The following is a 25,207-nucleotide window of genomic DNA, read 5'->3' as shown; positions in this document are numbered from 1 at the left end:
TCTCCCGGCTGGAGGATTTTGCTAAAAGATGCAAAGCAAGGGCCAGTCAGAATTATTTGTTGCAAGTTCTACCACCGTCATGTGGAATTTTCCTGAGCGGTGGCAGCTCAGGTTATTTTTTACCCTTGTCCAGCAGACCTGAGGAGCTTCAGGAACTCACGAGCATTTTCAATAACTCATCATCACTCTCCGTGTTCTTGTGGCCATGAGTGACTCATTCTCTGAGGTGCGCAATATTTCCTTGGACTGGTTATATGTCCTTCTATTGGCTGAGTGACAGCCTTCTACTTGACCTTCAAATCTCAAAGAGTCACTTCCTTGGTTTTCATCCTTTTCCCCTCCCCAGCTGCTTCCTTTTTTGTGCCCCATCACGTTTCAAATGTCTCTCTTACAGACTGTACAACAGATATGTTTCTGCATGGCATAGAACCATCTCCTACACTTTTTTCTCTTCCTCCCCAGAACCTCACTCTCATGTTGGAATAAGCATCCACTGAGTGTCCACTTCAGTTCTATTCAACCATCCAAATCCAGCACTAGGAAATATTGGTAAATAAAATAAAACAAACATTGGAGGCAATCCACTAGATTGTTTTTCATCTCTTGCTTTAGTTCAAAATACAATAGGTAAGAATATATAGTCGGGCTTGATTATGGACTGCAGATTTCTGCAGAACATTCTAACTTTTGGTTCAATATTTAATTCACTTGAACCCCTCGTGACCATGGTCAAGAGTCAGTGTCGTCCAAGTATCCATGAAGGAAAAAGGACCAGGTGCTCCATCTAGATTCCACCATCTTGTTTTTTGCATTCGTGCCTCCTCCTATGCAGAATGTTCTTTACCTTTTTGAAGCCAGAGTTCCTACTAATGGCCCCTTGAAAAATCCTCTTGGAGCATCCCCATGGGCTGTTCAGTGGCCAAACAGATACTTCTAAAAGCTACTTAGTGTTCCCCTTCCTTTAAAAATAACGGTCCTCCTTGAGGACCAGAACCAGGGTAGGGCAAGAGATGTGACAAGGGTTAAAAGTTAAGGAGGGGCTTCCTCTCAGGTGCTGACCCAGCGCCTGCCTGATCCTGAGAGTGGGTGCCTCCTTAAATTTTGCACCCTTGTCACCTCCCTTTCTCCACCACAGTCCACAACCTGCATTATTGCAAAGACACCTGTGCAACTCGTCCAAAAAAGCAGTTGGCTGTTTGAACCTTTTCTCTCTTTTCCCAAGTGGGCCAATTTATGTTCCTTAACGTTTTACTTTTCCAGTCACTCTTGCATCTAGGTCAAAATCTGAGGGCTCACTCACTGTAGACTCCTAGAGTTATTTGACAAAACATAGAAATTCCAGATTCCAAGTCTATTTGCAATGAAGGTATTGCTTTTCAATACCCCCTTTGTATTTTAAGCCATTCCAAAGATGGCTGTTGTAAATGTGAGTAATCTTCCATAGATGACATTGGTAGATCTGCTTCTTAATTAGAGTATTACTCATTTCTTCCTTTTCAAACCTTTTAATTTATCACCTAATAGGCACAGTGATCCATGGAATAACCCATCTTCATTTTTCCCCCTGTTTTGGGTGGCTAGGCTTATTGTTATTCATAGCACAGGCCAAATGCTTTGGTTATTAAGTGGTGTCATTTGTACCCTAATGACTTTGTGCCTTTCACACCATTCAAAAGGAAATTGAATATCATGAAACATTAAATGAGATCCCAACAAAGATTGAGCATTGTTAACTTTCATTACTCACGTGTGAAAAAACTGACTACTCAGAAGGTGACTGGAGGTGGAAAGATATTCTAGATTTGTATGGTCACTGTGGGCCCCTGCATCCTTGGAAACTCTTTGCAATGTAGTACCAAAGGCCCCAACCGACCTGACCAGCACGTTGCCTCACATTCACTCTTGCTCTTTGTCCTTGCGCCCACTGGCCCCCTTTTCAGTCTCTCCATTCACATTCTGCCCCCTCTCCTGCGAAAGGCCCCTCTCCCTTCTTGTCTTAGCTCCTTCGTACTCATCCTTTAAACCCCAGCTCGACCGCCACTTGTTCAAGGAAGCCCTCTCTGATCTTCCCAAACAGATCAAACCCCCTATCCACATGCTCATAACACCATCTTAGAATTAGTAAGTGTCAACCTTGCATTCGTTCGAGGCATTCTTTGATGGTCTGCATCTCCCAACTGGACCATAAGCTTCATGACGGCATGAATCTTGTAGGTGTTTACTCACCGTTGTCTTCCCAGGCTTTCAGAAACCCCACCTCTCCTGGTTCCGTTGCAGACAGAAGTAAGAATGACTGTAAGTACTGCTCCTCTGCAAACGTGTTCTGAACCCATTACATTTTCCCCGTAGGCCATGCTTGAACGCCATCTTGAATGCCAGCAGACTTTGTTGGAGCATGAACCAACAATGGCCCAGGGTCAACTCTGATGGCTTGCGATCCATGGGGGCTAAATAAACAAATTAAGAACACAGTTTTTTAATTGTGAGATTCTTTTCATTACGTTTAGCCTATTTAATAAGCAAAACCGTGGGTACCTCAGGACAGAGAGAGCCTACTGATTTCATCCATTACTTAAAAAAAAAAAATTTTTTTAACATTTATTTATTTTTGAGAAGAGAGAGAGCCAGAGCATGAGTGGGGGAGGGAGGAGAGAGAAAAAGGGAGACACAAAATCAGAAACAGGCTCCGGGCTCTGAGCTGTCAGCACAGAGCCTGACACGGGGCTCGAACTCACGGACCGTGAGATCATGACCTGAGCCGAAGTCAAATGCTTAACCGACTGAGCCACCCAGGTGCCCCACCATCCATTACTTTATACACAGCTCCTGGACAGGGCTTTGGCACTGTTGAAGGAGTGACTGACTGCATCAATGAATGGACAGAAGAGAGCTATTATCATTTAACATATGAAGAAGGTGAGGAGCAGAGATGAAGCACCTTGCTGGAATGACAGCGAAGCAGAGTGTAGGACTCAGTGATGATCTCACTGCCGCCTGCCGCCATCCACTTGGGATGGTACCAAGGTGGCCTCCCAGGGACAGGAAAGAAGTATCAGAAAAGCTCAGGTAGCCTCTGTGCTCAGGATCTCGGCATCTTGAGGTGTTTTAATCATATGACTCAAATTTCCTCCCACTGTCTGGAGGGGAGACCAGCTCTGGCTGAGATAGCCTGAGTATGCCCCGAATCCCGAGCCCGGGACATTCCAGCTGCCAAGACCAGACTTGGCCAGCCGCACAGCTGGCGGTGGCTTCTCAGACTGGGTGCGAGAGGCCACGGCCCTGATTACAAACAGACTCCACTGGGACACCCGGGCAGCACTGAGCAGGCCCCCTGGGCCTGGGCCGAGGGCTCCGAGATGAGCGTCACGTGAGACAGAAACCTCTCGTGTGGCTCACTCACGTGACCTCTCACTCGCTCCACATACCACTTGCTTATTCATCCATCCGTTCATCCTGGAGGCTATCATATGCCCAATGCACCCGTGCACTGGGGTCCCTGAGGTTGGTGCCACTGTCCCACCATCTAGAGCCGCACTCCCCAATACGGTAGACATGAGCCATGTGCAGCCACTGGGCACATGAAGCATGGCTCATCTGAATTGAAACACGCTGTAAGAACAAAATACACCCTGGATTCCAGACACGTATAGTACGAAAGGAGGAAGGAGCATAAAATATCTCATGAAGACCTTATTATGTGGAGCATATACTGAAGTGATAATATTTTGGGTAGATTTGGTCAAAGAAAATATATTCTTTAAATTGATTTTACCAGTTCCTTTTTACATTTGTTAATGTGAGTAACTAGAGAAATTTTAGTGTATTTGTAGCCCGCTTCGTATCTCCACTGCACGGCGCTGGCCTAACGTACTGGAGAGAAGAAGGGCCAAGTTCCAAGCTGGGGGTAAGGGTGATGTTATAGCTGGCCTGAGGTGCCCAGGGAGCCCAAAGGAGACTTGGCCCCAAATGCCAGAGTGGGGGCGGGGGAATAGCAGCTTCCTAGAAGGGTCCACATCGAGAACAAGAGCCCCAGAACAAATCCAAGTTAGCTCCGGGACCAGGAAAGTCCAGGAAGGAACCCCGTGTATACAGAGGCACAAAGCTGAGAAGCCCAGGAACCTCCAGATAAGCGTCCAGTGGCAGGAGTGAGGGAGGTGTAAGACAAAGTAGTGACACAGGAAAGGACTGACTTCCTGAGAAGTCAGTCCAGTGTTGTCCAGCAGGATGACTATGTGAGCCACAAGCCACGTTTTCAGTTTTGTAGTAGCCACATCCAGAGAAGTAAAAAGTGGGGCAGGTTAACTTTAGTAGTCTGTTTTATTTAAGCCAGCGTATTTATCATGTTAACGTTTCACCACGTGATTGATGTCAACAATTCGTAACGAGATAGTGTATCTGCTCTCGTCTTTGAAGTTGGCCGCGTGGCTTACACGCACAGCACATCGAAGTCTGTGCTGGCCCCAGTTCAGGTGCTCAGTGCCACATGTGACTTGTGGCTACTGCATTAGGCAGTGCGGGGCTACTAGGATTTTCCCATCATCAAGTGCGCTGGGAAAAGGTTTGGAGCAGAAGTGTCCCTTAGGAAAAAAACAAAAAACAAAAATGGTAGCCACAAGAGAGACAAGGAGCTCTCTGGGAGTTGTCACCACCATCTTTTGGTCACTGTCACCTACCAAGGTCACTGTCACCTACCGATCTTTGAGCATCAAGGTACTTAGCTGTAAAATGGGTATAACATATATCTCTCAATTTACGAACTGGTATTTTGGGAGCAAAGTCTCTTTTTGCAGACTTTACCTCGTGATGGAGTTATGTGAGGGCGGTTTCGGGGTGCAGACAGCAGAGCCCTGTCCTGGCTTTTGTCCAGAGTCCTGTAAAGGGGTAACTGCTCTCTCAGTTCCCAAGTGGTTCGAACTCCTTTCAGTGGGTGACCGGGGACAGATTCCTTAGATTTTTCACCTTTAGGTTTCTCATCTGTGAACCCGTGGTGTGCAGATAAAAGGAAGCAACGTGTGTAAAGTGCCTCACCTGATAAAAAATTGATCAGAAAATGGCCATTTCTTTCCTTCTACGCTGTCATCAAAAGGGCTCTTTCACATCTCCAAGAGCAGCCTAAGAGGATGTTAAACTCAAACAGCATGACTGGGGATCAGACTAGTTCAGTTATGTCTCAGAAACATTCCCAACCCTTTCTCTATCCCCTTCAAAAGGAACTTCAAGGAGTCAGTTCATTTCAGAAGGAAATTGTCCAAAAAAAATATGCAGATTAGAGCCAGCCCTTCGGGGGGCTGTTTTCTAGTATCACAATAAGCTTTAACTGGAAAGAAAACAGCTTTTCAGTGTCCCTGGGCTCTATCTTACTGGAGAAATGGCACAAAAATTCTTCCGAGTCTCCAAGGAGTTTCCAGGTGCTTAATGACTTGTCAGGGTAATAAACAACTGAATTCTGGGAAATCATTATGTGAGATGTTACCTACCACCTTCCTCTGCCTTTGAGAATCAAATGAAACAACACAGTCTGGGTGGAACGGGGGCGGGGGGCAGGGGGAGGAAGCATCAGTTTTGAAGTCTGACAAACCTGAGTTTGAACCACAGTTCTGTCACTGATAGCCACATAGTCTTTGGACAGATTGCTTTGATCTTTGAGCATCAAGGTACTTAGCTGTAACATGGGTATGACATATATCTTACAAGGTAACAACTATGTATGAAAGGAAAGAATGTTAGTTATCTATTGCTGCATAACAAAATGTCCCCAGAACTTATTGGCTTAAAACAATATTTGTGATCTCACTTTACGTGGGTGAGGAACCTGGGCATGGTTTAGCTAGGTCCTTGGGCTCAGGGTCTCCCAAGGTGTCAGCCAGGGCTGCGTTCTCACTTCTAGGCTTAACTCAGGAAGGATCTACTTCTGAGCTCTCTCATTGGTTGTTGACAGGAGCTAGTTCCCCATGGGCTTTTGGACCGAGGGTATCAGTTCGTTAGTGGTTGTCGGTGGGAGGTCTGCCTCACTTCCCTGCCGTGTGAGCCTCTCCCTAGGGCAGCTTACAACAGGGCAGCTTGTGTCACCAGAGCAAGAAGGCACGAAGAGTCAGAGGAAGAGATGACAAGACAGAAATCAGTCTTTTATAACCTAATCTTGGAGGTGACATCCCATCACTTTCGCTGTTTTCCAACGGTCAGAAGCAAGTCAGCAGGTTTGGCCCACATTCGAGGGAGAAAGGGTGTGTGTCAGGGGGAAAGGAAGGTTGGGAACCATTCTGGAGGCTGTCTGCCACGGTATTTAAACATTCTCGGTATATAGTCGTGATGACCAGACATGACAGCATTTTGAAAAGCAGTGTTCACCACAGAAATAAAAGAAATCTACTGGATGTGTATCAGGGTGAGGAAATTTAATCACATGACACTACCAGTCTATAAAAGGGCTGATTCTAACCGATACTAGGTTTTCCAAAGACTACGTTTAAATATGCATTTAACTTACGTTACATACTGATTTGACAACATATTGCCAAGTAACAATGTTTGGAGTTAAAACGCACTCATTTCTCCTAATGTTTTATCATGTCTGAACCCCTTTCTGATTATTTTAGGATGTCCACGTTTTTATGGGGATGTAAGTAAAAATATTCATCTCGATTTTCTCATTTAGCACCATTACAAAGGCATTTGACCCTGCTGTACTTTCCTTGTAATTAGCAGCTTAATAGCAACATAGTATTTCCATTCTGTAGCTAAATCTAAGAGTCGTGGTTTACTTAACCATTCCTTTACTCTGTGATACAGAAGTGGCTGCAAGTGTTTCACGGTTAAAAGCAATGCTGTGATTGAGTATCTTTTGTGTGGTAAGTTTTTTCCCCCCACAATTTGAATTATGTCTTTAGGCTAAGTCCCAGAAAAGCAATTAGAGTATGCACATTTTAACGGCTCAGGTTTTTATCCAAACGGGAAGACAGGTTTCCTCAAAGACAGAAATCTCAGCTTACTTTAAACTAAAAACAAAAACAAAAACAAACAAACAAACAAATAAAAACTATGGCATGTAGCCTATAAGGACATTTCATGAATACTTGTGGACTTGAATGAGTGAACAAAAATATTTAAAAATCTGAGACTTTAGGAAAAAATATTTAGGCCAGATCTCTTGTAACTTTTTTTTTAAATCAAGAGATGTTGTATTTCCATTTAGATTTCACTAAGAAATGTGGAGGGCCTATTCATGCCAGGCACTGGGCATGGTTGCCCTTTGCTTATCTCATTTAATCCTCACCAGCGCCCCCTACAGCTCATTTTCCGCACAGCCAGAGAGTGAAATGCTCAAAGCATAAATCAGATCAGGGCACACGCTTGCTTTTTAAGTAAGCCCGTATCATTTGAAAGGAAAAGTAGGTCCTCTTCTCCGGACAGAATACTAGTTCTGGAGAAAACTCTACTTACGTAGAAACAAAATTTCCACGCAATAACCAGGAGTAACCTAAGGGAATTTTCCTGAATATAGTTTAGCTTGGGCAATGGATCATTTTAGTTAAACTACGAATCAGAGTTATAGAACACTTTGGTAAGCAGGGCACAAGTGACTCTGAGAAAAATAATTTTACCGGTCAGAATTTACTCTGACTGATGTCTTTCTTGGAACCTCACGGTACCCTCCTCCCCACCAACTCCCCCCCTCCCCACCTTTTAAAGAAAATTTCGTCGTCTTATTACAAGGACTGTCACTTTCATTTCTTAGACCCAGAGGACCAAGTTGCTTGCACAAGCTCAGAGTGCCTGAGTGACACAATCAGAATTTATTTCCACCCAGGGTCCCAAAGCATCTCTGGCTTGGCTGCTAACCTTGAACCACAGCGCCCCCACATGGGCGGCGGCTGGTTTGGCTTTTCCACCTGGGCAACTTCTCACCCAATCAGCGCTTCCGTTTTTCTCCTGGCTCAGGTGAAGGAGGCCATGCAGCGGATCCACGACCGAGGAAACATCGGCAAGTTAATTCTGGATGTAGAGAAGACCCCGACTCCACTGGTGAGTCAAACGCAGAGGGATCCGTTCAGTTCAGCACGACAGGGTCTATCAGACGCAGGCACAGGTGGGGGAGAGGGAAATACAGGCGGCTCTCTGGCTCGCGGAGGAGACCTGTGTAATCAAACAACCATGCAAATGGACAATTAGTCACACCGCTGGGATGCGTGCTGAGAAGGAAAGGAAATGCTTCAGTGCGAGCATTTCAAGAGCAATCTAAGGGCAGTCAGGAAAGATAGGGATAACCTGCCTATCACAGGTGCTGCCTCTTGGTTGCCACAGGTGAGAGGAATTCCTGGTAAAATCTAATAGAGTCACGCACATTATCAACAGAAGGATGCCACCTGCCTCCGAGATGCCTCCTGAGGGTACCCTTACGTCCAGGGATCCCTCCAGGAGTGAAGCGTGTCAAAGTCACTCCCCAACCTGCTTGCTGGGGCCACCGGTGGTGGGAGGGGGCAATGTAGTGTGCGGTCGACACACAGAGCGCCGTCAGACTGCGTGGATTCAGAGCCTGGCTCTCCTCTCCTGTGTGTGACCCTGGGCGATTATCCCGCCTGTCTATCTTCAGTAGCCCTGTCTGCAAACGAAGTTCTCACAAGTCAATTAGAGTGATACACATAAGGCATTGTCCCATGCATACTAAGTTCTGGGAAAGGATTAACAGCGAAAATACTTGGGGTTTTTTGTTTCTTCGCTTTCTCACCCGTTGAGTCTTGAACCTGCATCGGGCATTTATAAAAGAAAAAAGAACTAAAATCTTTGCATGTTTTAGTGTGTATTTTTTTTTTTTGTAAGTGTACCTTGGCTTTTGTAACCCTAATGTAGTTCGGGAAGGATGGTCATTTCACTCAATGAAGGGTGATTTCATGAGAGGGCATTTCACAAAGTGCAAATGACCAACAAGTATAGGGACATCGTATGTTAAGTGCTTATGAAGTTCTAGGGGTGTGACAGCAAGTATCTGAAGGCAGATGAGGGGTTGAGGCTAGGGAGGAGGTGAGGGCTGGGCTCTCGGGTCTTCTGTGCACTTCTGTTGTTCTTAAGACACATGACCAGGTCTGTTTTACCCCATCAGTAGAGGGGATCTAGAACCATCCTGGACAGTTTGTTTTAAGCAAGATAGTTGACATCAGCTTCCTGCCTGTGACTGTTACACAGGAGGTCCCGCTGGGCCCCTGGACTTTGGGAAGGCCAGTTTGACCACAGAGGATTCTCACCAGTTGGGCTGAAAAGCCCAACTTTGAAGGTGAGACCTCAGGACCTGCCATGGTGCTGGTTCCTGAATCTCACTCAGGAGGACTTCTACCTTAGGACCGAAAGAAACAAAGAGATGTGGTGAGTGGCCAACTCAGATCTGTGGTGTTTGGAAGGCCTCTGCGGGGAGAAGGCCACGGCCTGCCTGGATAGAGACGAGACCTGAAGGAGGAGGAGCGTGTAGTCAGGCTAAATAAACAGAGGACATCGTGACAGCCAAGATGGGTCCGGCGAATCTTTTCTACGGCAAGCGCCTAACGAAAGGAAATGGCACGGGGTCAAGGCCCCTTGGGAACGCATCATTTCCCACTGGGCAGCTGTTGGGGGTGGGGGCAGTGCGGGGCCTACAGAGGGGCCTTCTTCTATTAGAAGGGCCACTTTCAGAGCTCAGGCCAAGCCAAGGGCCCCGAATCTGCCTCGCTGAGTACACTGCACGGTACTCCCCCTCCTCCAGGAACTATCGGGGCCACGAGGGGCTCGGGCAGCGCTCTGGAAGTGCCTTTGCCAGGAGTGCCTACGAAGTGCCTGCCAAGAGTGAAGGCTCTCCTGCGTGGGGCCTTCCCTCAATGAGGCTGAGCCAGGGCGGAGCTGAGCTCACCTGAGGACAGGTCCCAGGGTCCCAGCAGAGACCGGGCTGCTTCCTCCGGACCCCACGGCGTCGGGGCGCAGCTCTGGCCCCGGCCTGACCGGCGCCCCTGAGAACAGTGGCAGCCTTCTCTGAAGCCTGCCGACCTCTGCCGCCCCGCCACTGCCCCGGGCACGTCACCTCTGGGTGTCCCTGCGCGCTGCGGGAAAACAGAGCCTGCCCACCTTGCACAGGGGGCAGTAGTTACTGTTTCTGCTGCTTCTTGTTGAGAAGATGGAAAGGGGTAATGTGCCTGATCCCCTGGCACACTGGTGAATGTGGGGTACATACTAAGAAGGCAGAGCTCTCGTGATTATTTTTGTCGATGTTTATTTGTTTTTGAGAGAGAGAGAGAGAGAGAGAGAGAGACAGAGCCCGACCCGGGGCTCGAACTCACGAACCGCGAGATCATGACCGGAGATGAAGCCGGATGCTTAACCGACGGAGCCAGCCAGGCGCCCCCAGAGCTCTCACGATTATTCGCTCGCTATTCTCAGAGTTCGTACTCTACGCTCCTGCGTGCCAGGCCCTGTGCTAGTTGCAGAGGATAACACAGGAAGACAAGAGGAGACCTGGTCATCTTCCACGGTGTCTGCGCTTCCCGTGGCGGGGCAGGTGGATGGCTGTCAAGAGGCCATCCGTCCAGATGGGACGCTGCTGATCTGTGCTACAAAGAAGAGCTGGTCATGGGGGGGGAGGGGGGGGGACCGTTCCAGTTAGGGTAGTCTGGGAAGGCTTCCTTGAGGAAGCGGGCTGAGCGCTGAAAGCAAAGTAGGCACCAGTTAGGGGAGGGAGTGGCGGGCTGGCATTGCAGGAAGAAGACACTGCCTGCGGCCAAGAGGGCAAATCCAGCTCCAGGACAGGCAACGCGGGGAGGCCCGAGGACCGTGGGCCCAATTCCTGTTTGAAAGAATGAGTGGTGGGCATAGGCAAAGACTCGGGTTTAGGAGATCTGGGCTTCAGGGCAAATGACGTCGATTGGGGCTTAGGAGTGGAAATCTGAGGCCCAGTTCGCTAAGGGGGCTGCTGATGGACAGGACTAGGATGTCTTGAGCATCCTTCATGCGCTCGGCCCGTTGCTGGACGCTTCAAGTACATCATGTTACTTTGTTTCACTTGGTCGTCATGATAGCATTGTAAGGCAGGTGGGTTTTTTCCCGTTGTAACCATCCGCAAAAGGGAGGCTCAGAGAGGGATAATAACCATGCCAGGGACTGGTGATGATGGCTAGCTTGCTAGAACCAAAGTCCACATTCGTGGACACGGTGTTCTGTGTAGACAATAAAGGACACGAATGCACATTTGTTAGTATGGTTGTTCTGGCTTCTTAGGGAGTGACAGCACCAGGATTTCAACCCCAGCCAGTCCGTGCAGTGGACGCTCTCAGTGCCTAAGGGCGTCCCCCAGCACCTGGCCCCTCTGACTGAGAGTCTCCAGCCCCAGAAGCATGTGTGGCCAGCACGTACAGAACTGGCCAGAGAGGCCAGGGAGATACCCACCTTGGCCATTCCTTGGCTTCCTCCCCCCCCCCCCCAATATGCGGGACACCTGTGAGGGGCATGCCCCTCACTGTCTCCCAGTGGTCCCCAAGAGGACTGAGCCCCAGTTGCCCACATCAGGAGCCTACTTATTAGGTTCCCTTGCCTTTTCTGTCTCGTCTCCTTCCTCCCTACCAGCGCTTCCTTGGAATCATCTCCCAAATTCCCAATCCTTGCGCTCAGATCCTTACGTCAGGGCCCCCACCCTAAAACAGGCGGCACCACACTGCCCTCCTGGGGAAGGAAACAACCCTAACTCTTAGCCCTCGGAAGGAGGCCTTCCCAAGGGGCTTCCTCAGATGCTCCAGGAAGGGAGGAGACATCGCAGACCTTCTAAAACGCCCTGTGTTGAATTGCAGATGGCCAACGACAGCACAGAGACCAGCGAGGCGGGGGAAGAGGAGGAGGACCACGAGGGCGACAGCGAGAACAAGGAACGGATGCCCTTCATCCAGTAACCCAGGACCCTGGCAGGAGAACACGGAGGATGATTTGGAACAAGAGGAGCCGGTGGAGAAAGTTCTTCTGTGCCCCAGTGAACAAATGCTGTAGCCCACTGTGTGTTGTGTTTGTCTGCAGTCAGCTGAGCTAAAAAGCTGTTGATCACTGTTGTTTTTGAAATTAAGTGCCAATCCCATCCCACGCAGTATTAAGTCCCTCCCCCACCTGTGTGTTACTCTCTCCCCTCTCCCCTCCTTCACAACCATCCATCTTTGGGTCCTTCTTGACAGTTCTTAGAACAGCCTTGCAAATTAATACAAGCCCTCAGGCCCAGTGCCTACAAGACCAGATGTGGGCAAAGACAAGTTTCGACTGAAGGGTGTTATCTTAAGAGCAGCGTCCAGATCCTGGGAAGCTTCAGGCCAGTGACACTTTTTGCCTCCAGCCACCCATGATTCTGACAAGAGCGCTTGCCAATGTGGCTGGCAGAAAGAGGGTAGGCCGGGAGGTGTTTTCATGAGCCCATACATTTAGGATCTCTCCAAACAATCCTTTCCCTCTCCCCGTTCAAGAGGCAACTTCCTTACATGCATCGAGTTGTTTAATGGTCCAGAGGTTGAACCACTCTCCTCTCAGCCTCTGATGCTTGATCCCTTCACTGGTTCTTAACCATCAACACAGGAAAACAGACGTGGAGTTTTCAGGATAGAGGATGGGTCAACAGCATGAGTTTGAGGACCAGCCACAGAGACTTCTCCTCTGAAACCATGTCTCATGAGCAAAATCCTCCCCTCCCCCACCACGTACATTTTATTTCAATTGTAAGAAAACTCACCACGTGTGGGACTATTTCAGAGGTCATTACCGAGATTTGCCTACATTTGCACACCTGCCACGGGCATTACCGATTTTGCTATTTCCAGTTCCTGGTAGTGAGCAGCTACCTTTACCAAGGATCCCCCGGGGAAGACCTCCCTTGTAGACCATATTTGGGGAAAAAGAAAATCAGTGAGTGTCTCTTTTCTTGCCAAAGCATGTTCCGACATGTAACAAACTCTAGCGATACAAACGGTTGACGTTCAGTATCTGATGCCAAGAGTGCAGTTCCTCTCCTCTGAAATATAAAATTACGGTGCAGACTCTTTGTAGGGCCCCTGCTTTTTGGTAATCGGGGACCAAACTACTTGATTGCACACCCTTGTCCGATTTTCCAGCTCCTAAACTCCTAGGAAACCCCACACCCAGCCCCACCATACTTGACATGCCTTGAGGCGAACCTTTCCCCTGATGGATGAGGAAGAGTCTCAGTGTCTCCACAAGGGGGCTCCTCATTCACTGCTCCTACTCCTTCTGGCTCAAAGGGTGACTCCTTCATTCACAAACCAAGCTGGAGACACATGGAGCCCACACTATTAGCAACCCCCCCCCCCCAAGTCACTTTGCTTTCTGGAAGACCTTGGAGGGCTCCCACCTTGCCCCACCTCTCCACCAGTGAGCCTTAGGGTCGACCCAACTCTTTCCCCAAATGATGGGAATGAATGCATTCCAGCAATTACCTTTTCATTTCCAAAGTCCTTTTGTAACAAATGTCACCTCATTAATCACATTCTTTTTTTTTCCTACCCCAAGCTTGTGATGATGACTTATTTATGCCAAATATTTATCTGAAGGGAGTTTCTCCTCGTTGTGAATGTACTTGTAAAATATGAAGGCAAAAAAGGGTGCCGCCATCTGATGAGCAGGGAGGTGACAGTATCTCAGAAGACACTGACATCTTCTGTTCATACCCCAAGACTCACCGGCGTTTCATTTCTGGGCCACGTAGAAAGATAATGTGGAGGTTTATCTCCCCACCCCCAAAACTTTCGCTAAATGCTGTATTATTGGTCGTGTTTCTCCCATAACCAAGCTGACAATGAGGTTTTAAGGAGAACCACCCAAGTGACATTCCTGGTGAGCTGGACAGAAATGGCATTTTCTAGGGCTGGGGTAACAAAGAGCCACCGGCCACATCAGGGCTGTCCTCTGCGAGGGGGGCGAGAACTCTCTTCGCAGAGTCCCACCACCGGCCTTTGTTCTGTCCAGAGGAGAGGCATTTAAAAAAAAAATCATGCTTCCCCAAATCTGTTTTTCAACTAGCAAGATTAATACAGTCAAATTATGGCCGTAGGTTAAAGAAGAAACCCTTTTGGCTCCTCGGAATACAGAGTGAGAAGGAAAACTAGAGTCTCACTATCAAGGTCAGGTTGTGCCCTGAAGAACAGGATAAATACCAAAATTAACCCTTTAATGCACCCTCGTTTTTTAAGCACCTTCTTCCTGTCACGTGATTGGTTTTCTGAAGGAAATGTAAAGAAAGTCTCAGTTTGCCTTAAAGGAACTGTGAAGGCTTCTCTGTCATCTAAACTTGATTGGAGTGAACTGAAACATTGTCTAATGTATTTGTGGCTTTAGAGCTTTCGTTACATTGTGCCTACAAAGCAAATTATGTTTACATAAAATATATAATAAAGTATTCAGCATAGCATAACCTAGCCTGGCGTCAGTGACCCCACATCCATGGCTGTTGGGAAAACATCGCCACTATTAAAATGTAAGGAGTGGGTGACCAAAAAAGAAAAAGAAATTAAAAATATGTGACAGAAGAATCTTCAAATGAGAAACTAAAGACTGTATAGAGAAAACAGGAGTCAAAATAAGACGAGCTAAAGGCTTTTTTTTTTAAAGAAAAAACATTCAAGTTCCCTCAAGCAAGAAAGTAAAACCACTAAAGAAAAGAACTGTCCAAGACATCATATAATAATAATGGCAATAGTTATAATGGCATTTATAAGGCACCTACTATATGCTGTTAAGAAAGCTGTATAGATAAAAATCATAATTAAGTAACATATATAATAACTCCCAAGGGCCCGGACAGGTAGGGTTTATCATTACACCCATTCCATAGGTGACAAAAGTGAAGATTAAGATTTTGCACTTGCCCAAGATCACACAGCTAGTAAGTTGTGGGGCCAGGATTTCAATCCAAGCTAGAATCCATGATTTTAACCACCGTATCATGCTTCTTGGCTTAAATAAGGGTGAGATAGGATGCATTTCAAATTACCAGCCTTTGTTCCCCAGAAACTCTTCAGGTATTGTTTCCTCTGATTTCAAGAACATGCTTGTAAATTTGTTTTGCTTTGCAGCAAATACTATGCATATCAAGAAGCATTTTTTTTTTCTGGTCCTCCAATGAAATATTCAGTGAGTTAGTGATTTTTTTTTTTTAGAAAAAGTAATGTTTTTACTCGTTTTTTGAGAGAGACAGAGACAAAGTGCAAGCAGGGGAGGGGCAGGGAGAGAGGGAGACACAGAATCCAAAACAGGCTCCAGGCACTGAGCTGTCAGCACAGAGCCTGATGTGGGGCTTGAACTCACGAACCATGAGATCGTGACCTGAGCTGAAGTCGGATGCTCAACCGACTGAACCACCCCTCAAGTACTGATTTTAAAACTCACACATCTCAACCACTTTCATTTTCATGATCCAATATCTTCAAGGTTACCAAAGAGATACACAAATTAAATCCCCAAGGCTAAGATTTCATGAAAGAGGAATTCATGATTAGGGAGGCTTTAGTATGTTTAAGGTATTCTCAGCAGTAAGCCAAAAAAACAGAGCCAAGCTCCATGTCAATAAAATGCCACATACCTAAACCTGAATTTACAAAGTAGAAAGTTACTCGCCTTGTCAGTAAAATTCTCTCAAAGTGTCTCCACGAAGAGTTTTCTCATATATTCCTACTTAATGTTCATGTACTCCGTATAAATCTCGTGGTCTCACTTAGCCAGTGTTGGTGCACTGTCACATTTAAACACAGTTCCAGCAACAAAAACCGGAATCTAAACTAAAACCCACATCTTCACTTACAACTCTGAGAACGGGGAAGAGGTCAAGCGGCCGGAAACAAAATTCCTTTCAGCGTCGTGAATGAGGTTTGGGTGGTAATGGAGGTAAACCTTTCAAAAGCCGTTTGGGGGCGTAGGGAAATGTGTGTAGAAGCAAAGAGGTAAGGACTTTTGAGGGCATATTGAGGAGTAGAGAGAAGAATGTACCTGAAATGCACACATGGGGATGGAGTGGAACAGGAGAATGGCATGATGGGAAGTCGGTACCAGGTTTGGAGGTCTTGGATGCCGCTCGATAATCTTGGATTTCTGTGGAAAGGAACGAGGATGTGTGGTGGTGTGGCATGAAAGTTGGGGCACGGAGGTGATTACCAAGAGTAAAGGCGGGGTTCAGCGGGAAGAGGGATATGAGATGGGTCAAAGTGTGGGTCTCAGTTAGACATCAAGTACCTCGATTGCCGCTGCCCTGGTTCGGGTCCTCCAGAATCAGACGATGAAACAAGGATCCCGGGGCGCCTGGGTGGCGCAGTCGGTTAAGCGTCCGACTTCAGCCAGGTCACGATCTCGCGGTCCGTGAGTTCGAGCCCCGCGTCGGGCTCTGGGCTGATGGCTCAGAGCCTGGAGCCTGCTTCCCATTCTGTGTCTCCCTCTCTCTCTGCCCCTCCCCCATTCATGCTCTGTCTCTCTCTGTCCCAAAAATAAATAAAAAACGTTGAAAAAAAAATTTAAAAAAAAGAAACAAGGATCCCAAGAAGGAAAGCTTGGGGGAGGAGAGGGGAGGGGAATATAAAACAGGAAAGGGAAGAAGCCAGTTCAGGGTATGTTGATGAGCGGGTTACCGCTGTGGGAGAGGTGGACAGGACCCCCAGCTGTCCCATTTGAAAAGTGAGCAAGTTGTCACATTTCTCCATCAGTTTCCACGCCATCATTGTAGAGGGCTATTTCCACCCGCGTGTTGATTCCCTGACGCTCTTGACCTTGCCCTTGTGTGAACCACCCACGTGGCTGTGGCCAGACAATGCTGTCAGACGGACAGCCACAGGAAGCCATTAGGATACATGGAAACAGCGACGGGATATGGACCAGGGAAGTTCCCACAGCTCCTGCTGGAGCTTTTCCAGGGAATTTGCTCTTCTGAAGTCAGAGGGGGAAGTTTTTGAGGTTTTCCAGCAACCATATTCCGGGCTTACTAACTGCTCCCCCATTCTGGCTGTCCCATTAGCTCACAGCATCCCTTCTGTTTTGTTTTGTGTTTTGTTCATTGGTCTTTTGACTTGAAGAGTACGGCTTCTACTGAGAGGAGACAGCCAAAATGCTCCCCTTTCCCCAACCTCCACTGTGATGAGTTAGTTCATTGGGGTCTTTCTGCCAAATTTCAGGTCCCATCACTGGGGCCAGAAGACCTGGGGCTCCACGTTAAATGAAGACACACGTTTGTTCAACAGGTTTTTAGTGAACGCTTACCGGGTGCATGAGCCTGTTCCGGTCCTAGTAATAGAAAGAAAATAAGACACAAACCTTCCCTCAAGAAATTCAGTCTGAAACTGTGCTATCTAGGAAAAATATGAAGATGAGCCCCATACAAGGTTACATTTTCTTTTTTTTTTTTTTTTTTTTAATTTTTTTTTTTCACCATTTATTTATTTTTGGGACAGAGAGAGACAGAGTATGAACGGGCAAGGGGCAGAGAGAGAGGGAGACACAGAATTGGAAACAGGCTCCAGGCTCTGAGCCATCAGCCCAGAGCCCGACGCGGGGCTCGAACTCACAGACCGTGAGATCATGACCTGGCTGAAGTCGGACGCTTAACCGACTGCGCCACCCAGGCGCCCCAAGGTTACATTTTCTAACAGTCACAGTAAAAACGTAAAAATATATATAATTTTAATATTTCATGCGACCCCAAATACAGAATGTTGTCATTTCAACATACCGTCAGCATAAAGACTATTGAGATTTTTTATGTTCCACTTTTCATACTAAGGCTTCAAAGTCTGGTGTGTATTTTAATGCAGCACATCTCAGTGTGGACTGGACACACTGCAAAGGTTCAGGAGCACCTGTGTCTAGCAACTTCCATTTTGGACAGGCGGGTCTAGAGAATGAGCAGAAATGGACACCGGTATATGCCACACAGCTTCAGAGAGGCCACGTTAGGGGCCAAGTGGGAGCACAAAGTAGAGAAGGGTCAACTCTGTGACAGAAGAGGACGTCAAGGAAAGGGTACCCCCGGGAAGTGATGCTTGAGTGAAGTCTTTAAGATGAATGGGTGTTGTTCAGGAGAATAATGCACGCGACGCACACAGCGTAGTGCCTGGCACAGAGTAAGCACGATCAACCTTGGCTTCTTTTCCCTACTCCCATTTGCTAACGCAGGGAAGAATGGGATGTTTGGGAAAGACTCCATAGCTTCCTTTGATTTGTTTTGTTTTGTTTTTTAACACTAGAGAATATGTAGATCTCAATACTTCACTTCTAGATGTATTTGTGGGGGAAGAAATTCAGTCACGGGTTGAATGTGGGTGTCACTCCAAATTTCACGTGGTAACTCTCCCTCTCTCCCGTGTGATGGTATTGGGAGGTGGGATTTCAGGAGGTAATCAGGATTAGGTAGGGTCACAAGGGTGGAGCCCTCATGAATGAGGTTACTGCCCCAATGAGAGTCCCAAGAGTGTTGCTCTCTCTTTCTCTCTCCCTTGTGTGTGGATATAAAGATACTGGCAGTCTGCAACCAGAAAAAGGCTCTCCCAGGACCTTGAACACGCTAGCACACTGATTCCGACTTCAGACTTCCAGCCTCCAGACTGTACAAAACACATTTCTGTTGTTTAGAAGCCTCCCAGTCCAAGATACTTGGTTGTAGCAGCCTGGATTGTCGAAGACGTTTAAGTGTTTTTGCATTCTCTGCCTTGAGCAGAATAGCAGAGCTCCTATAACCAGCCAAGCAAAGATGCTCGTAAAGACGTCCCCTGAGTTATTCAAATTGGTACCTAAACAGCAACTGACTCAGGAACAACCAAAGCCTCAACACATCACAAGCATATGCACCCGCATGTCAGTGATTAAGAGCATAAGCCTTAGAGTCTTGCAAATCAGGGATCAAATCTGGGCAAATGGCTTGGCGTTTGAGCTTCCCCCTACTAAAATGGGGATAATCATATTGTCTATGACCCAGAATTGTTACGAAGATCAAATTTAACCATGTATGTGTAACCAGATTGAAACCACGACCCACAAGTTCCAGTCTGGAAGCCAGATGGTAAATGCTTTCAAACAAGGTTTTTTGTTCATTCAACAGACATTAATCAGATACCTAGCATGTTCCCAACACACTATTTTTAGTGTCTTAGGAAAAATAAGAAATACATAGCCTCTGCCATCCAAGAGCTTACAATTTAATGATGCGATAACAAACAAATTATATCTCTTATGCAAATGGCAGTTGATTCGTAAAGCCTGCCTTGGCACTGAGAGATTATGTGGGCAAAGGTAAAGAGTGCTTTTTTTTTTTTAATTTTAGAGAGAGAGTGTGTGCTTGTGTGCAAGCAGGGGAGGGGGCAGAGAGAGAGAGAGAGAGAGAGAGAGAGAGAGAATCTTAAGCAGGCTCCATACTCAGCATGGAGTGCAATGTTGGACTCAATCTCATGACCCTGGGATCATGATCTGACCTGAAATCAAGAGTTGGATGCTCGACCAATGGAGTCACCCAGGCGCCCCAAAAGTGCCATTATTGATGAATAACGTCCATCAGGAGCAGGTAAGGAGAGCTTTCCAGAACAAGTAACTAACTACCTTCGGGCACATCCGTGGGGAAGCACAGGGTAGGTTCACAGAATGGTCCATTTCACTATTGCATGCACCGAGAGAGAGACAAAAGATTAACAAGACTGGATTATGGAAATCCACAAATGCCCCTTCAAGGGTTCTGCATTTTGTACTAAAAGCACAGGGCTTAATCAAGGGATTGTTGGAGAATGTTCTCATGTAAGAGAGGACCATGGAATATCTTGCCCAAATAAACTTCACCATTATACTTGGTCCAGTTCTGGAGGCACAACAGGTTGGGACGGGGCCATATTGATACAGTAGTTCTCTGGTTTGTCCCCCAGGGGCGATCCATAGTCTGTTTGATCATGAATTAAGGTAGCTACTAATCTGGCATGAGTGGGAAAGCAAGAACACATCTTTCTTCCAGGAGTGGGAAGACCAAGAGGGGCTGGGGATGCAGGCTTTTCCTGAGGACTGCGGGACACTTGTCCATGGGAGGTCCCCAGACAGGAAATCACCACCCATCAGAGCCCGGAGTCAGAACTAACGTAGGACCCACATGGCAGGCTCATAAACACGCGCATAAAAAACGGGAATCATTTTCATAAAACCGTCCCAGCTTAGCGTTCAGAGATCTCCACAGAGTGAAATCAAATCAAGGCAAACCACCAAAACAAAACTAACATTTACCGAGGATTTGCTGTTTGCCGGGCATTTTACACACACCCTCATTGAATCAAAACGGTTCCTTGGAAAGGAGGCATCAGTCCTGCTTTCAGATAGGGACCATACATTCCAGAGAGGTTAGGTGGCCTGCCCGTGTTTAATCGGCTGGGAAAGATGGGGGGCCAGCAGGTGCGCCTTCATGTCCTCCAGGCAAGGCGATCGTTCCCCACCCCCGACTCCCGACTCCCGACTCCGGACAAGGAAGAGGCCCTTCCCCTCCACTAGCTCGGCTGGGATTCAAGGTCCTCTCAGGAAGGCTCTGATTCATCCAGCTTGGGTCACATGTCCATCCTAAACCAACCACGGAAATGGCCGAGGGATGGCCATCCTGATTGGCCAGCCTGGATCATGTGCCCACCCCCAAGCCTGCTCATGGTGGGAGTGGCAACCTGATCGACAGCTCTACCAGAAGCAAGTCAAGCGACGGAGGGATAGATCCCCACAGGGAGGGAAGCCGGGCGGTTAAAACGGTGTCCACCACGGATACGGAATATGGAATACCGGGGCACCAGATACTGTTTTAGGTCCCCGTGGCAGTCACCACTGATGCCCCAGGACATATCGTCTTGGTGCACCAGAGTTCACCTGCAGCTGTGGACGGTTCCTGGCGTGTTGACAGCATCTCACTTCAAGCACGTGGACTAGTCTGTCTTCCTCTGGGCCTGCAGGTGAACTCCAGTGCCATAGGGCACAAGTGCACTAGGGTAACCCACAATTACTATGGTGGGGAGGGGCTAACACCCGCCGGGGGTGGGCACCTCCACCATGGAGGATGGGAGCCAGTGGATAAATGCCCAGATTCCTCTTTGGTGTCATCATTTCTGGGGCATGTTCCACACAAAATCTCTAAGGTCCCTGGTGGGGTCAAACCTAAATTGCCCACAGTGGTAACTTACTCATTAGCACACCCTTATAGGGCATTGCTAAGAATACTGCTGTGTTTCCTTCCTGATCTCATTCTCCTCACTCCCCAACTCCTGCTTCTTGACAACACCTTCTATGTTTTAAAAATGTTTATTTATTTATTTTAAAAGAGAGAGAACGAGCACCAAGAGGGAAGGGGAAGAGAGAAGGAGAGAGAGAATCCCAAGCAGGCACCACGCTGTCAGCACAGAGCCTGATGTGGGGCTTGATCTCATGAACTGTGAGATGACGATCCGAGCCCAAATCAAGAGTCTGATGCTTAACCGACTGAGCCACCCAGGTGCCCCAACATGACCTAAATAAATGACCTGTCCTTTATCTTGGGGGCTTATCTTGGGGACAAATCCTTATCTTGGGGGCTACTGTGGGGAAAATAGCATTTTTGACGTATTAACTTGCCAAGTACTTACAACAACCTTATAAAGTAAGTGATACGATTCCCCTTTTACTGATGACCAAGTTAAGCCCAAAAGTTAAGTAAAATGCCCAACATTACACATAGCAACCGAGTTTCCAGAATTTGGGCCCAGCAATCAAGGGAAGCATTCTCTAATGCCCAAGTCACTGAAAACGCACAATACCACTTAACATGTTGGAAAAAATTATCCAGAAGCCAAGCCAGTGTCAGTTAAAATGACTTCTGAAGCCAGCCCTTCTCAGTTTTTCAAAAACCTGCCCAGGGAGCAAGAAGAAATTATTGCTGTTTTTCTGACTCTGGAGAATTCTATCCAAGGCCAGCAGGAGGAGGCCCAGCAGCCTGATGAATTAAAAAGCTGTGCTGAGAAGCAGGGAATCAGTCCAATGCACATATCGCAGTACATGTGATCTCTTCATCCTTTGCAGAAACAAGCATAAATCCCTATTTACTGAGCCCAAGCTAATGCTCAGTGGACTGCCGACATTAAGAGATGGTCTGACAAGTGTCTTTGTTTGGGGGCAGAAGTCTGGATGTCCCAATGACCCTTTGAGATTAATCAACTAGCAAGATAGGAAGTCAGCCCCCATCAAATTGAACCAAGTAATTTAACTAGATGAATTAAGAGGATATCAAAAGCTCCCATTCTCAATCAGGAGCAATCTGTCCTTATCTCTCTCTCTCTCTCTCTCTCTCTCTCTCATCTATCTATCTATCTATCTATCTATCTATCTATCTATCTATCTATCTATCTCTACTAAGGTAAGTATTATCAAGGAGACTCAATTCCAGTCTACAGATATTTATTAAGCTTTTGCTATGTGCATGGACCTGTTTTATGTACTGTATAGGATTCAGAGGTAAATACAGCCTGGCCACTGCTGGCATAAAGCCCACTGTCAAGAAGACAGAGTGAGACAGGGACCCAATCAGCCAGAGAAGGCTAGCAGCATAAAAGGGAGAGATGCATAGGGCTCCAGGGTGCAAAATTGGGACAGGTGGCATTTGTGCAGTGGACAAGACAGTCTCCGTGGAGGGGAAGTGGATGGACACTCGAAGGCTTTTCCTGCCAAGAAGTGACTGCACCCTTACTCACAGCTCAGTGGCCAGAAAGCAGGGCCTCTAAAGGTAGATATACTAGGTTTGACTCCTGACTCATCTGGTTACCAGCTGTACGACCCTAAACAAATTCTGCGTTTAATCTCTTGCTTCGTTGTCTCCTCTGTAAAGGGGGAATGACAACATGAAAATGTTATCGGGTTAGGGTGTATATTAAATGAGTCAATAGATGTTAAATGTATAAGTGAGTGCCTGGTACATAATAAGCACTTGTAATTGTGACGTGTTTTGTCAATTGCCCCTGATTTTTCCCACGGGGAATGACGCCACCTTGTATGTTGTTTCAGGGGTCTGGTAAATCAAGGTGCCCTTCCCTCCTCTAGCCAAATGGGACTCATGACCCAGGGAAAGCTAAATGGATGTTCTAGTAATGTGAAGTTCAGGAAGAGATGCAAACACAGGAAAGCGAATGGAGTGCATCACCCTGGGGGCGGGACCCTAAAGAGCCTCCCATGACTCCCTACTACCCAGACCCCCAAAGCCGCCATGTTCCTATTTTCCCCAAGCCTAGATCTCCAGACTTGTCTTGCATTCTGTAGGCGAGCCCATATATATAGTTCAAGCAAGCCAGACCTGATTTTTATTACAATCCACCAAAGAACCTTACCCAATTAAAAGAGGGTCTTTGAACTGGGCCTCGAATAACTTGGTAAGATTGTGACAGGGATAGTTCATCTTCCTGGCCACATTCTCGATTTCCCAAAGGAAAGTCAGGACATAAAGCCTGGCAAAGGATTGTTATGGCACATCATGTAAGAGGCAGTGTAAGAGACAAAGTGTGCATGCCAGAATACAAACACTTTGGAAACACTGCAAGTTCTTTTTTTTTTTTTAATTTTTTTTTTCAACGTTTATTTATTTTTGGGACAGAGAGAGAGCATGAACGGGGGAGGGGCAGAGAGAGGGAGACACAGAATCGGAAACAGGCTCCAGGCTCTGAGCCATCAGCCCAGAGCCTGACGCGGGGCTCGAACTCACGGACCGCGAGATCGTGACTTGGTTGAAGTCGGACACTTAACCAACTGCGCCACCCAGGCGCCCCAACACTGCAGGTTCTTAATTGGGACACAACGGTCAAATATTTGAAATACAAAAAAACAGAGCCAACCTATGCATGATACGAGAGCAGTATTTCTCAAATGTTGCATACCAACATTTTTGTGAATTGTGTCATACCTGGACCCAAAGCATCATTAATATTTTTCTTAATATGTTATATATATCCATATATTACATATAATTGTATCATTAATGTTATATAATTAAGTATATCAATATTGTTCTTTAAATAGACTCACTTTTTTTTTAACGTTTATTTATTTTTGAGACAGAGAGAGACAGAGCATGAACAGGGGAGGGGCAGAGAGAGAGGGAGACACAGAATCCGAAATGGGCTCCAGGCTCTGAGCTGTCAGCACAGAGCCCGATGCGGGGCTTGAACTCACAGACCGTGAGCTCATGAGCTGAGCCGAAGTCGGATGCTTAACCGACTGAGCCACCCAGGCGCCCCTAAATAGACTCACTTTTAAGCATATACATTTTTAAAAATTCTATTGCTACTATAAATGGAAAATCTGTATCACTTGCCAAGAAAAGAAAGTAATCGTAAACATTAATATAATGAAGGCAGGTTAGGGACCCCCCAGGGCCCAAATATGGGGTAATTCGCACTTCAACATAAATAATGATAGTAATGGATTATAAACCATGAATAACGTTGAAAAATCTATGTGTCCACCAATAAAAAATTACTACAGGTGAATGCTAATTAATTCAAAAGAAGTGTTATAAAATCAACTAATTGGTGAAAGTTTGATAAAATCAGGTTATTCATCTAGTCTCAAAATACTTGCCCACAAATTACATATTAATTACAAAGTAAAAAATGATAGCTTTACAGTTGAGAAATCTGACAGACAATGCCTTAACCAAGTGATCAAAGGTAATATCATCAATACGGACAAACTGACATCATTTGCTTCCCGAGAGGGGCACAGTATCACTTCTGTCTTATTCCTACCAGAATATGCATCCCTGGATTTATTCATGAGGGAATGCCAGACAAATCCAAACTGAAGAACATCTTAAAAAGCAAATGACAAACAGAAACAGAAATGGGAGTGTACTCTTTAAAAATGGCCAGATTGGGGGCGCCCGGGTGGCTCAGTCAGTGAAGACTCTGACTTCGGCCTAGGCCATGATCTCGCAGTTTGTGAGTTCGAGCCCTGTGTCGAGTTCTGTGCCGACAGCTCAGAGCCTGGAGCCGGCTTCAGATTCTGTCTGTCTGTCTGTCTGTCTGTCTCTGCCCCTCCTGCACTCACAATCTGTCTGTCTCTCTCTCTCTCTGCCCCTCCTGCACTCACCCTCTGTCTCTCTCTCTCTCTCTGCCCCTCCTGCATTCACACTCTGTCTCTCTCTCTCTCTCAAAAATAAATAAACATTTAAAAAAATGGCTAGATTAACAGAGCTAAAGGGAGGCTA

General features: G+C 46.8%; 1 protein-coding gene across 1 annotated transcript in view; it reads left to right on the top strand.

Annotated features, from left to right (window-relative positions):
* Positions 1 to 14,410, top strand: part of VAT1L (vesicle amine transport 1 like) — a 149,695-nt gene extending 135,285 nt beyond the window's left edge. Inside the window, exons 8-9 of the mRNA XM_086688855.1 lie at positions 7,939 to 8,022; positions 11,799 to 14,410. Of these exons, the coding sequence (XP_086544981.1) occupies positions 7,939 to 8,022; positions 11,799 to 11,897 (183 nt within the window). The 3' untranslated portion in view covers positions 11,898 to 14,410. The remainder of the gene's footprint in view (positions 1 to 7,938; positions 8,023 to 11,798) is intronic.
* The last annotated feature ends 10,797 nt before the right edge of the window (positions 14,411 to 25,207 follow it).

This window comes from Puma concolor, chromosome E2 (assembly GCF_028749965.1).
Source record: "Puma concolor isolate L17-30 chromosome E2, mPumCon1.1.hap2, whole genome shotgun sequence".
Lineage (NCBI taxonomy): Eukaryota > Metazoa > Chordata > Mammalia > Carnivora > Felidae > Puma > Puma concolor.
The sequence above is the reverse complement of the archived record's forward strand: the minus strand, read 5'-3'. Positions and strand labels throughout refer to the sequence as shown.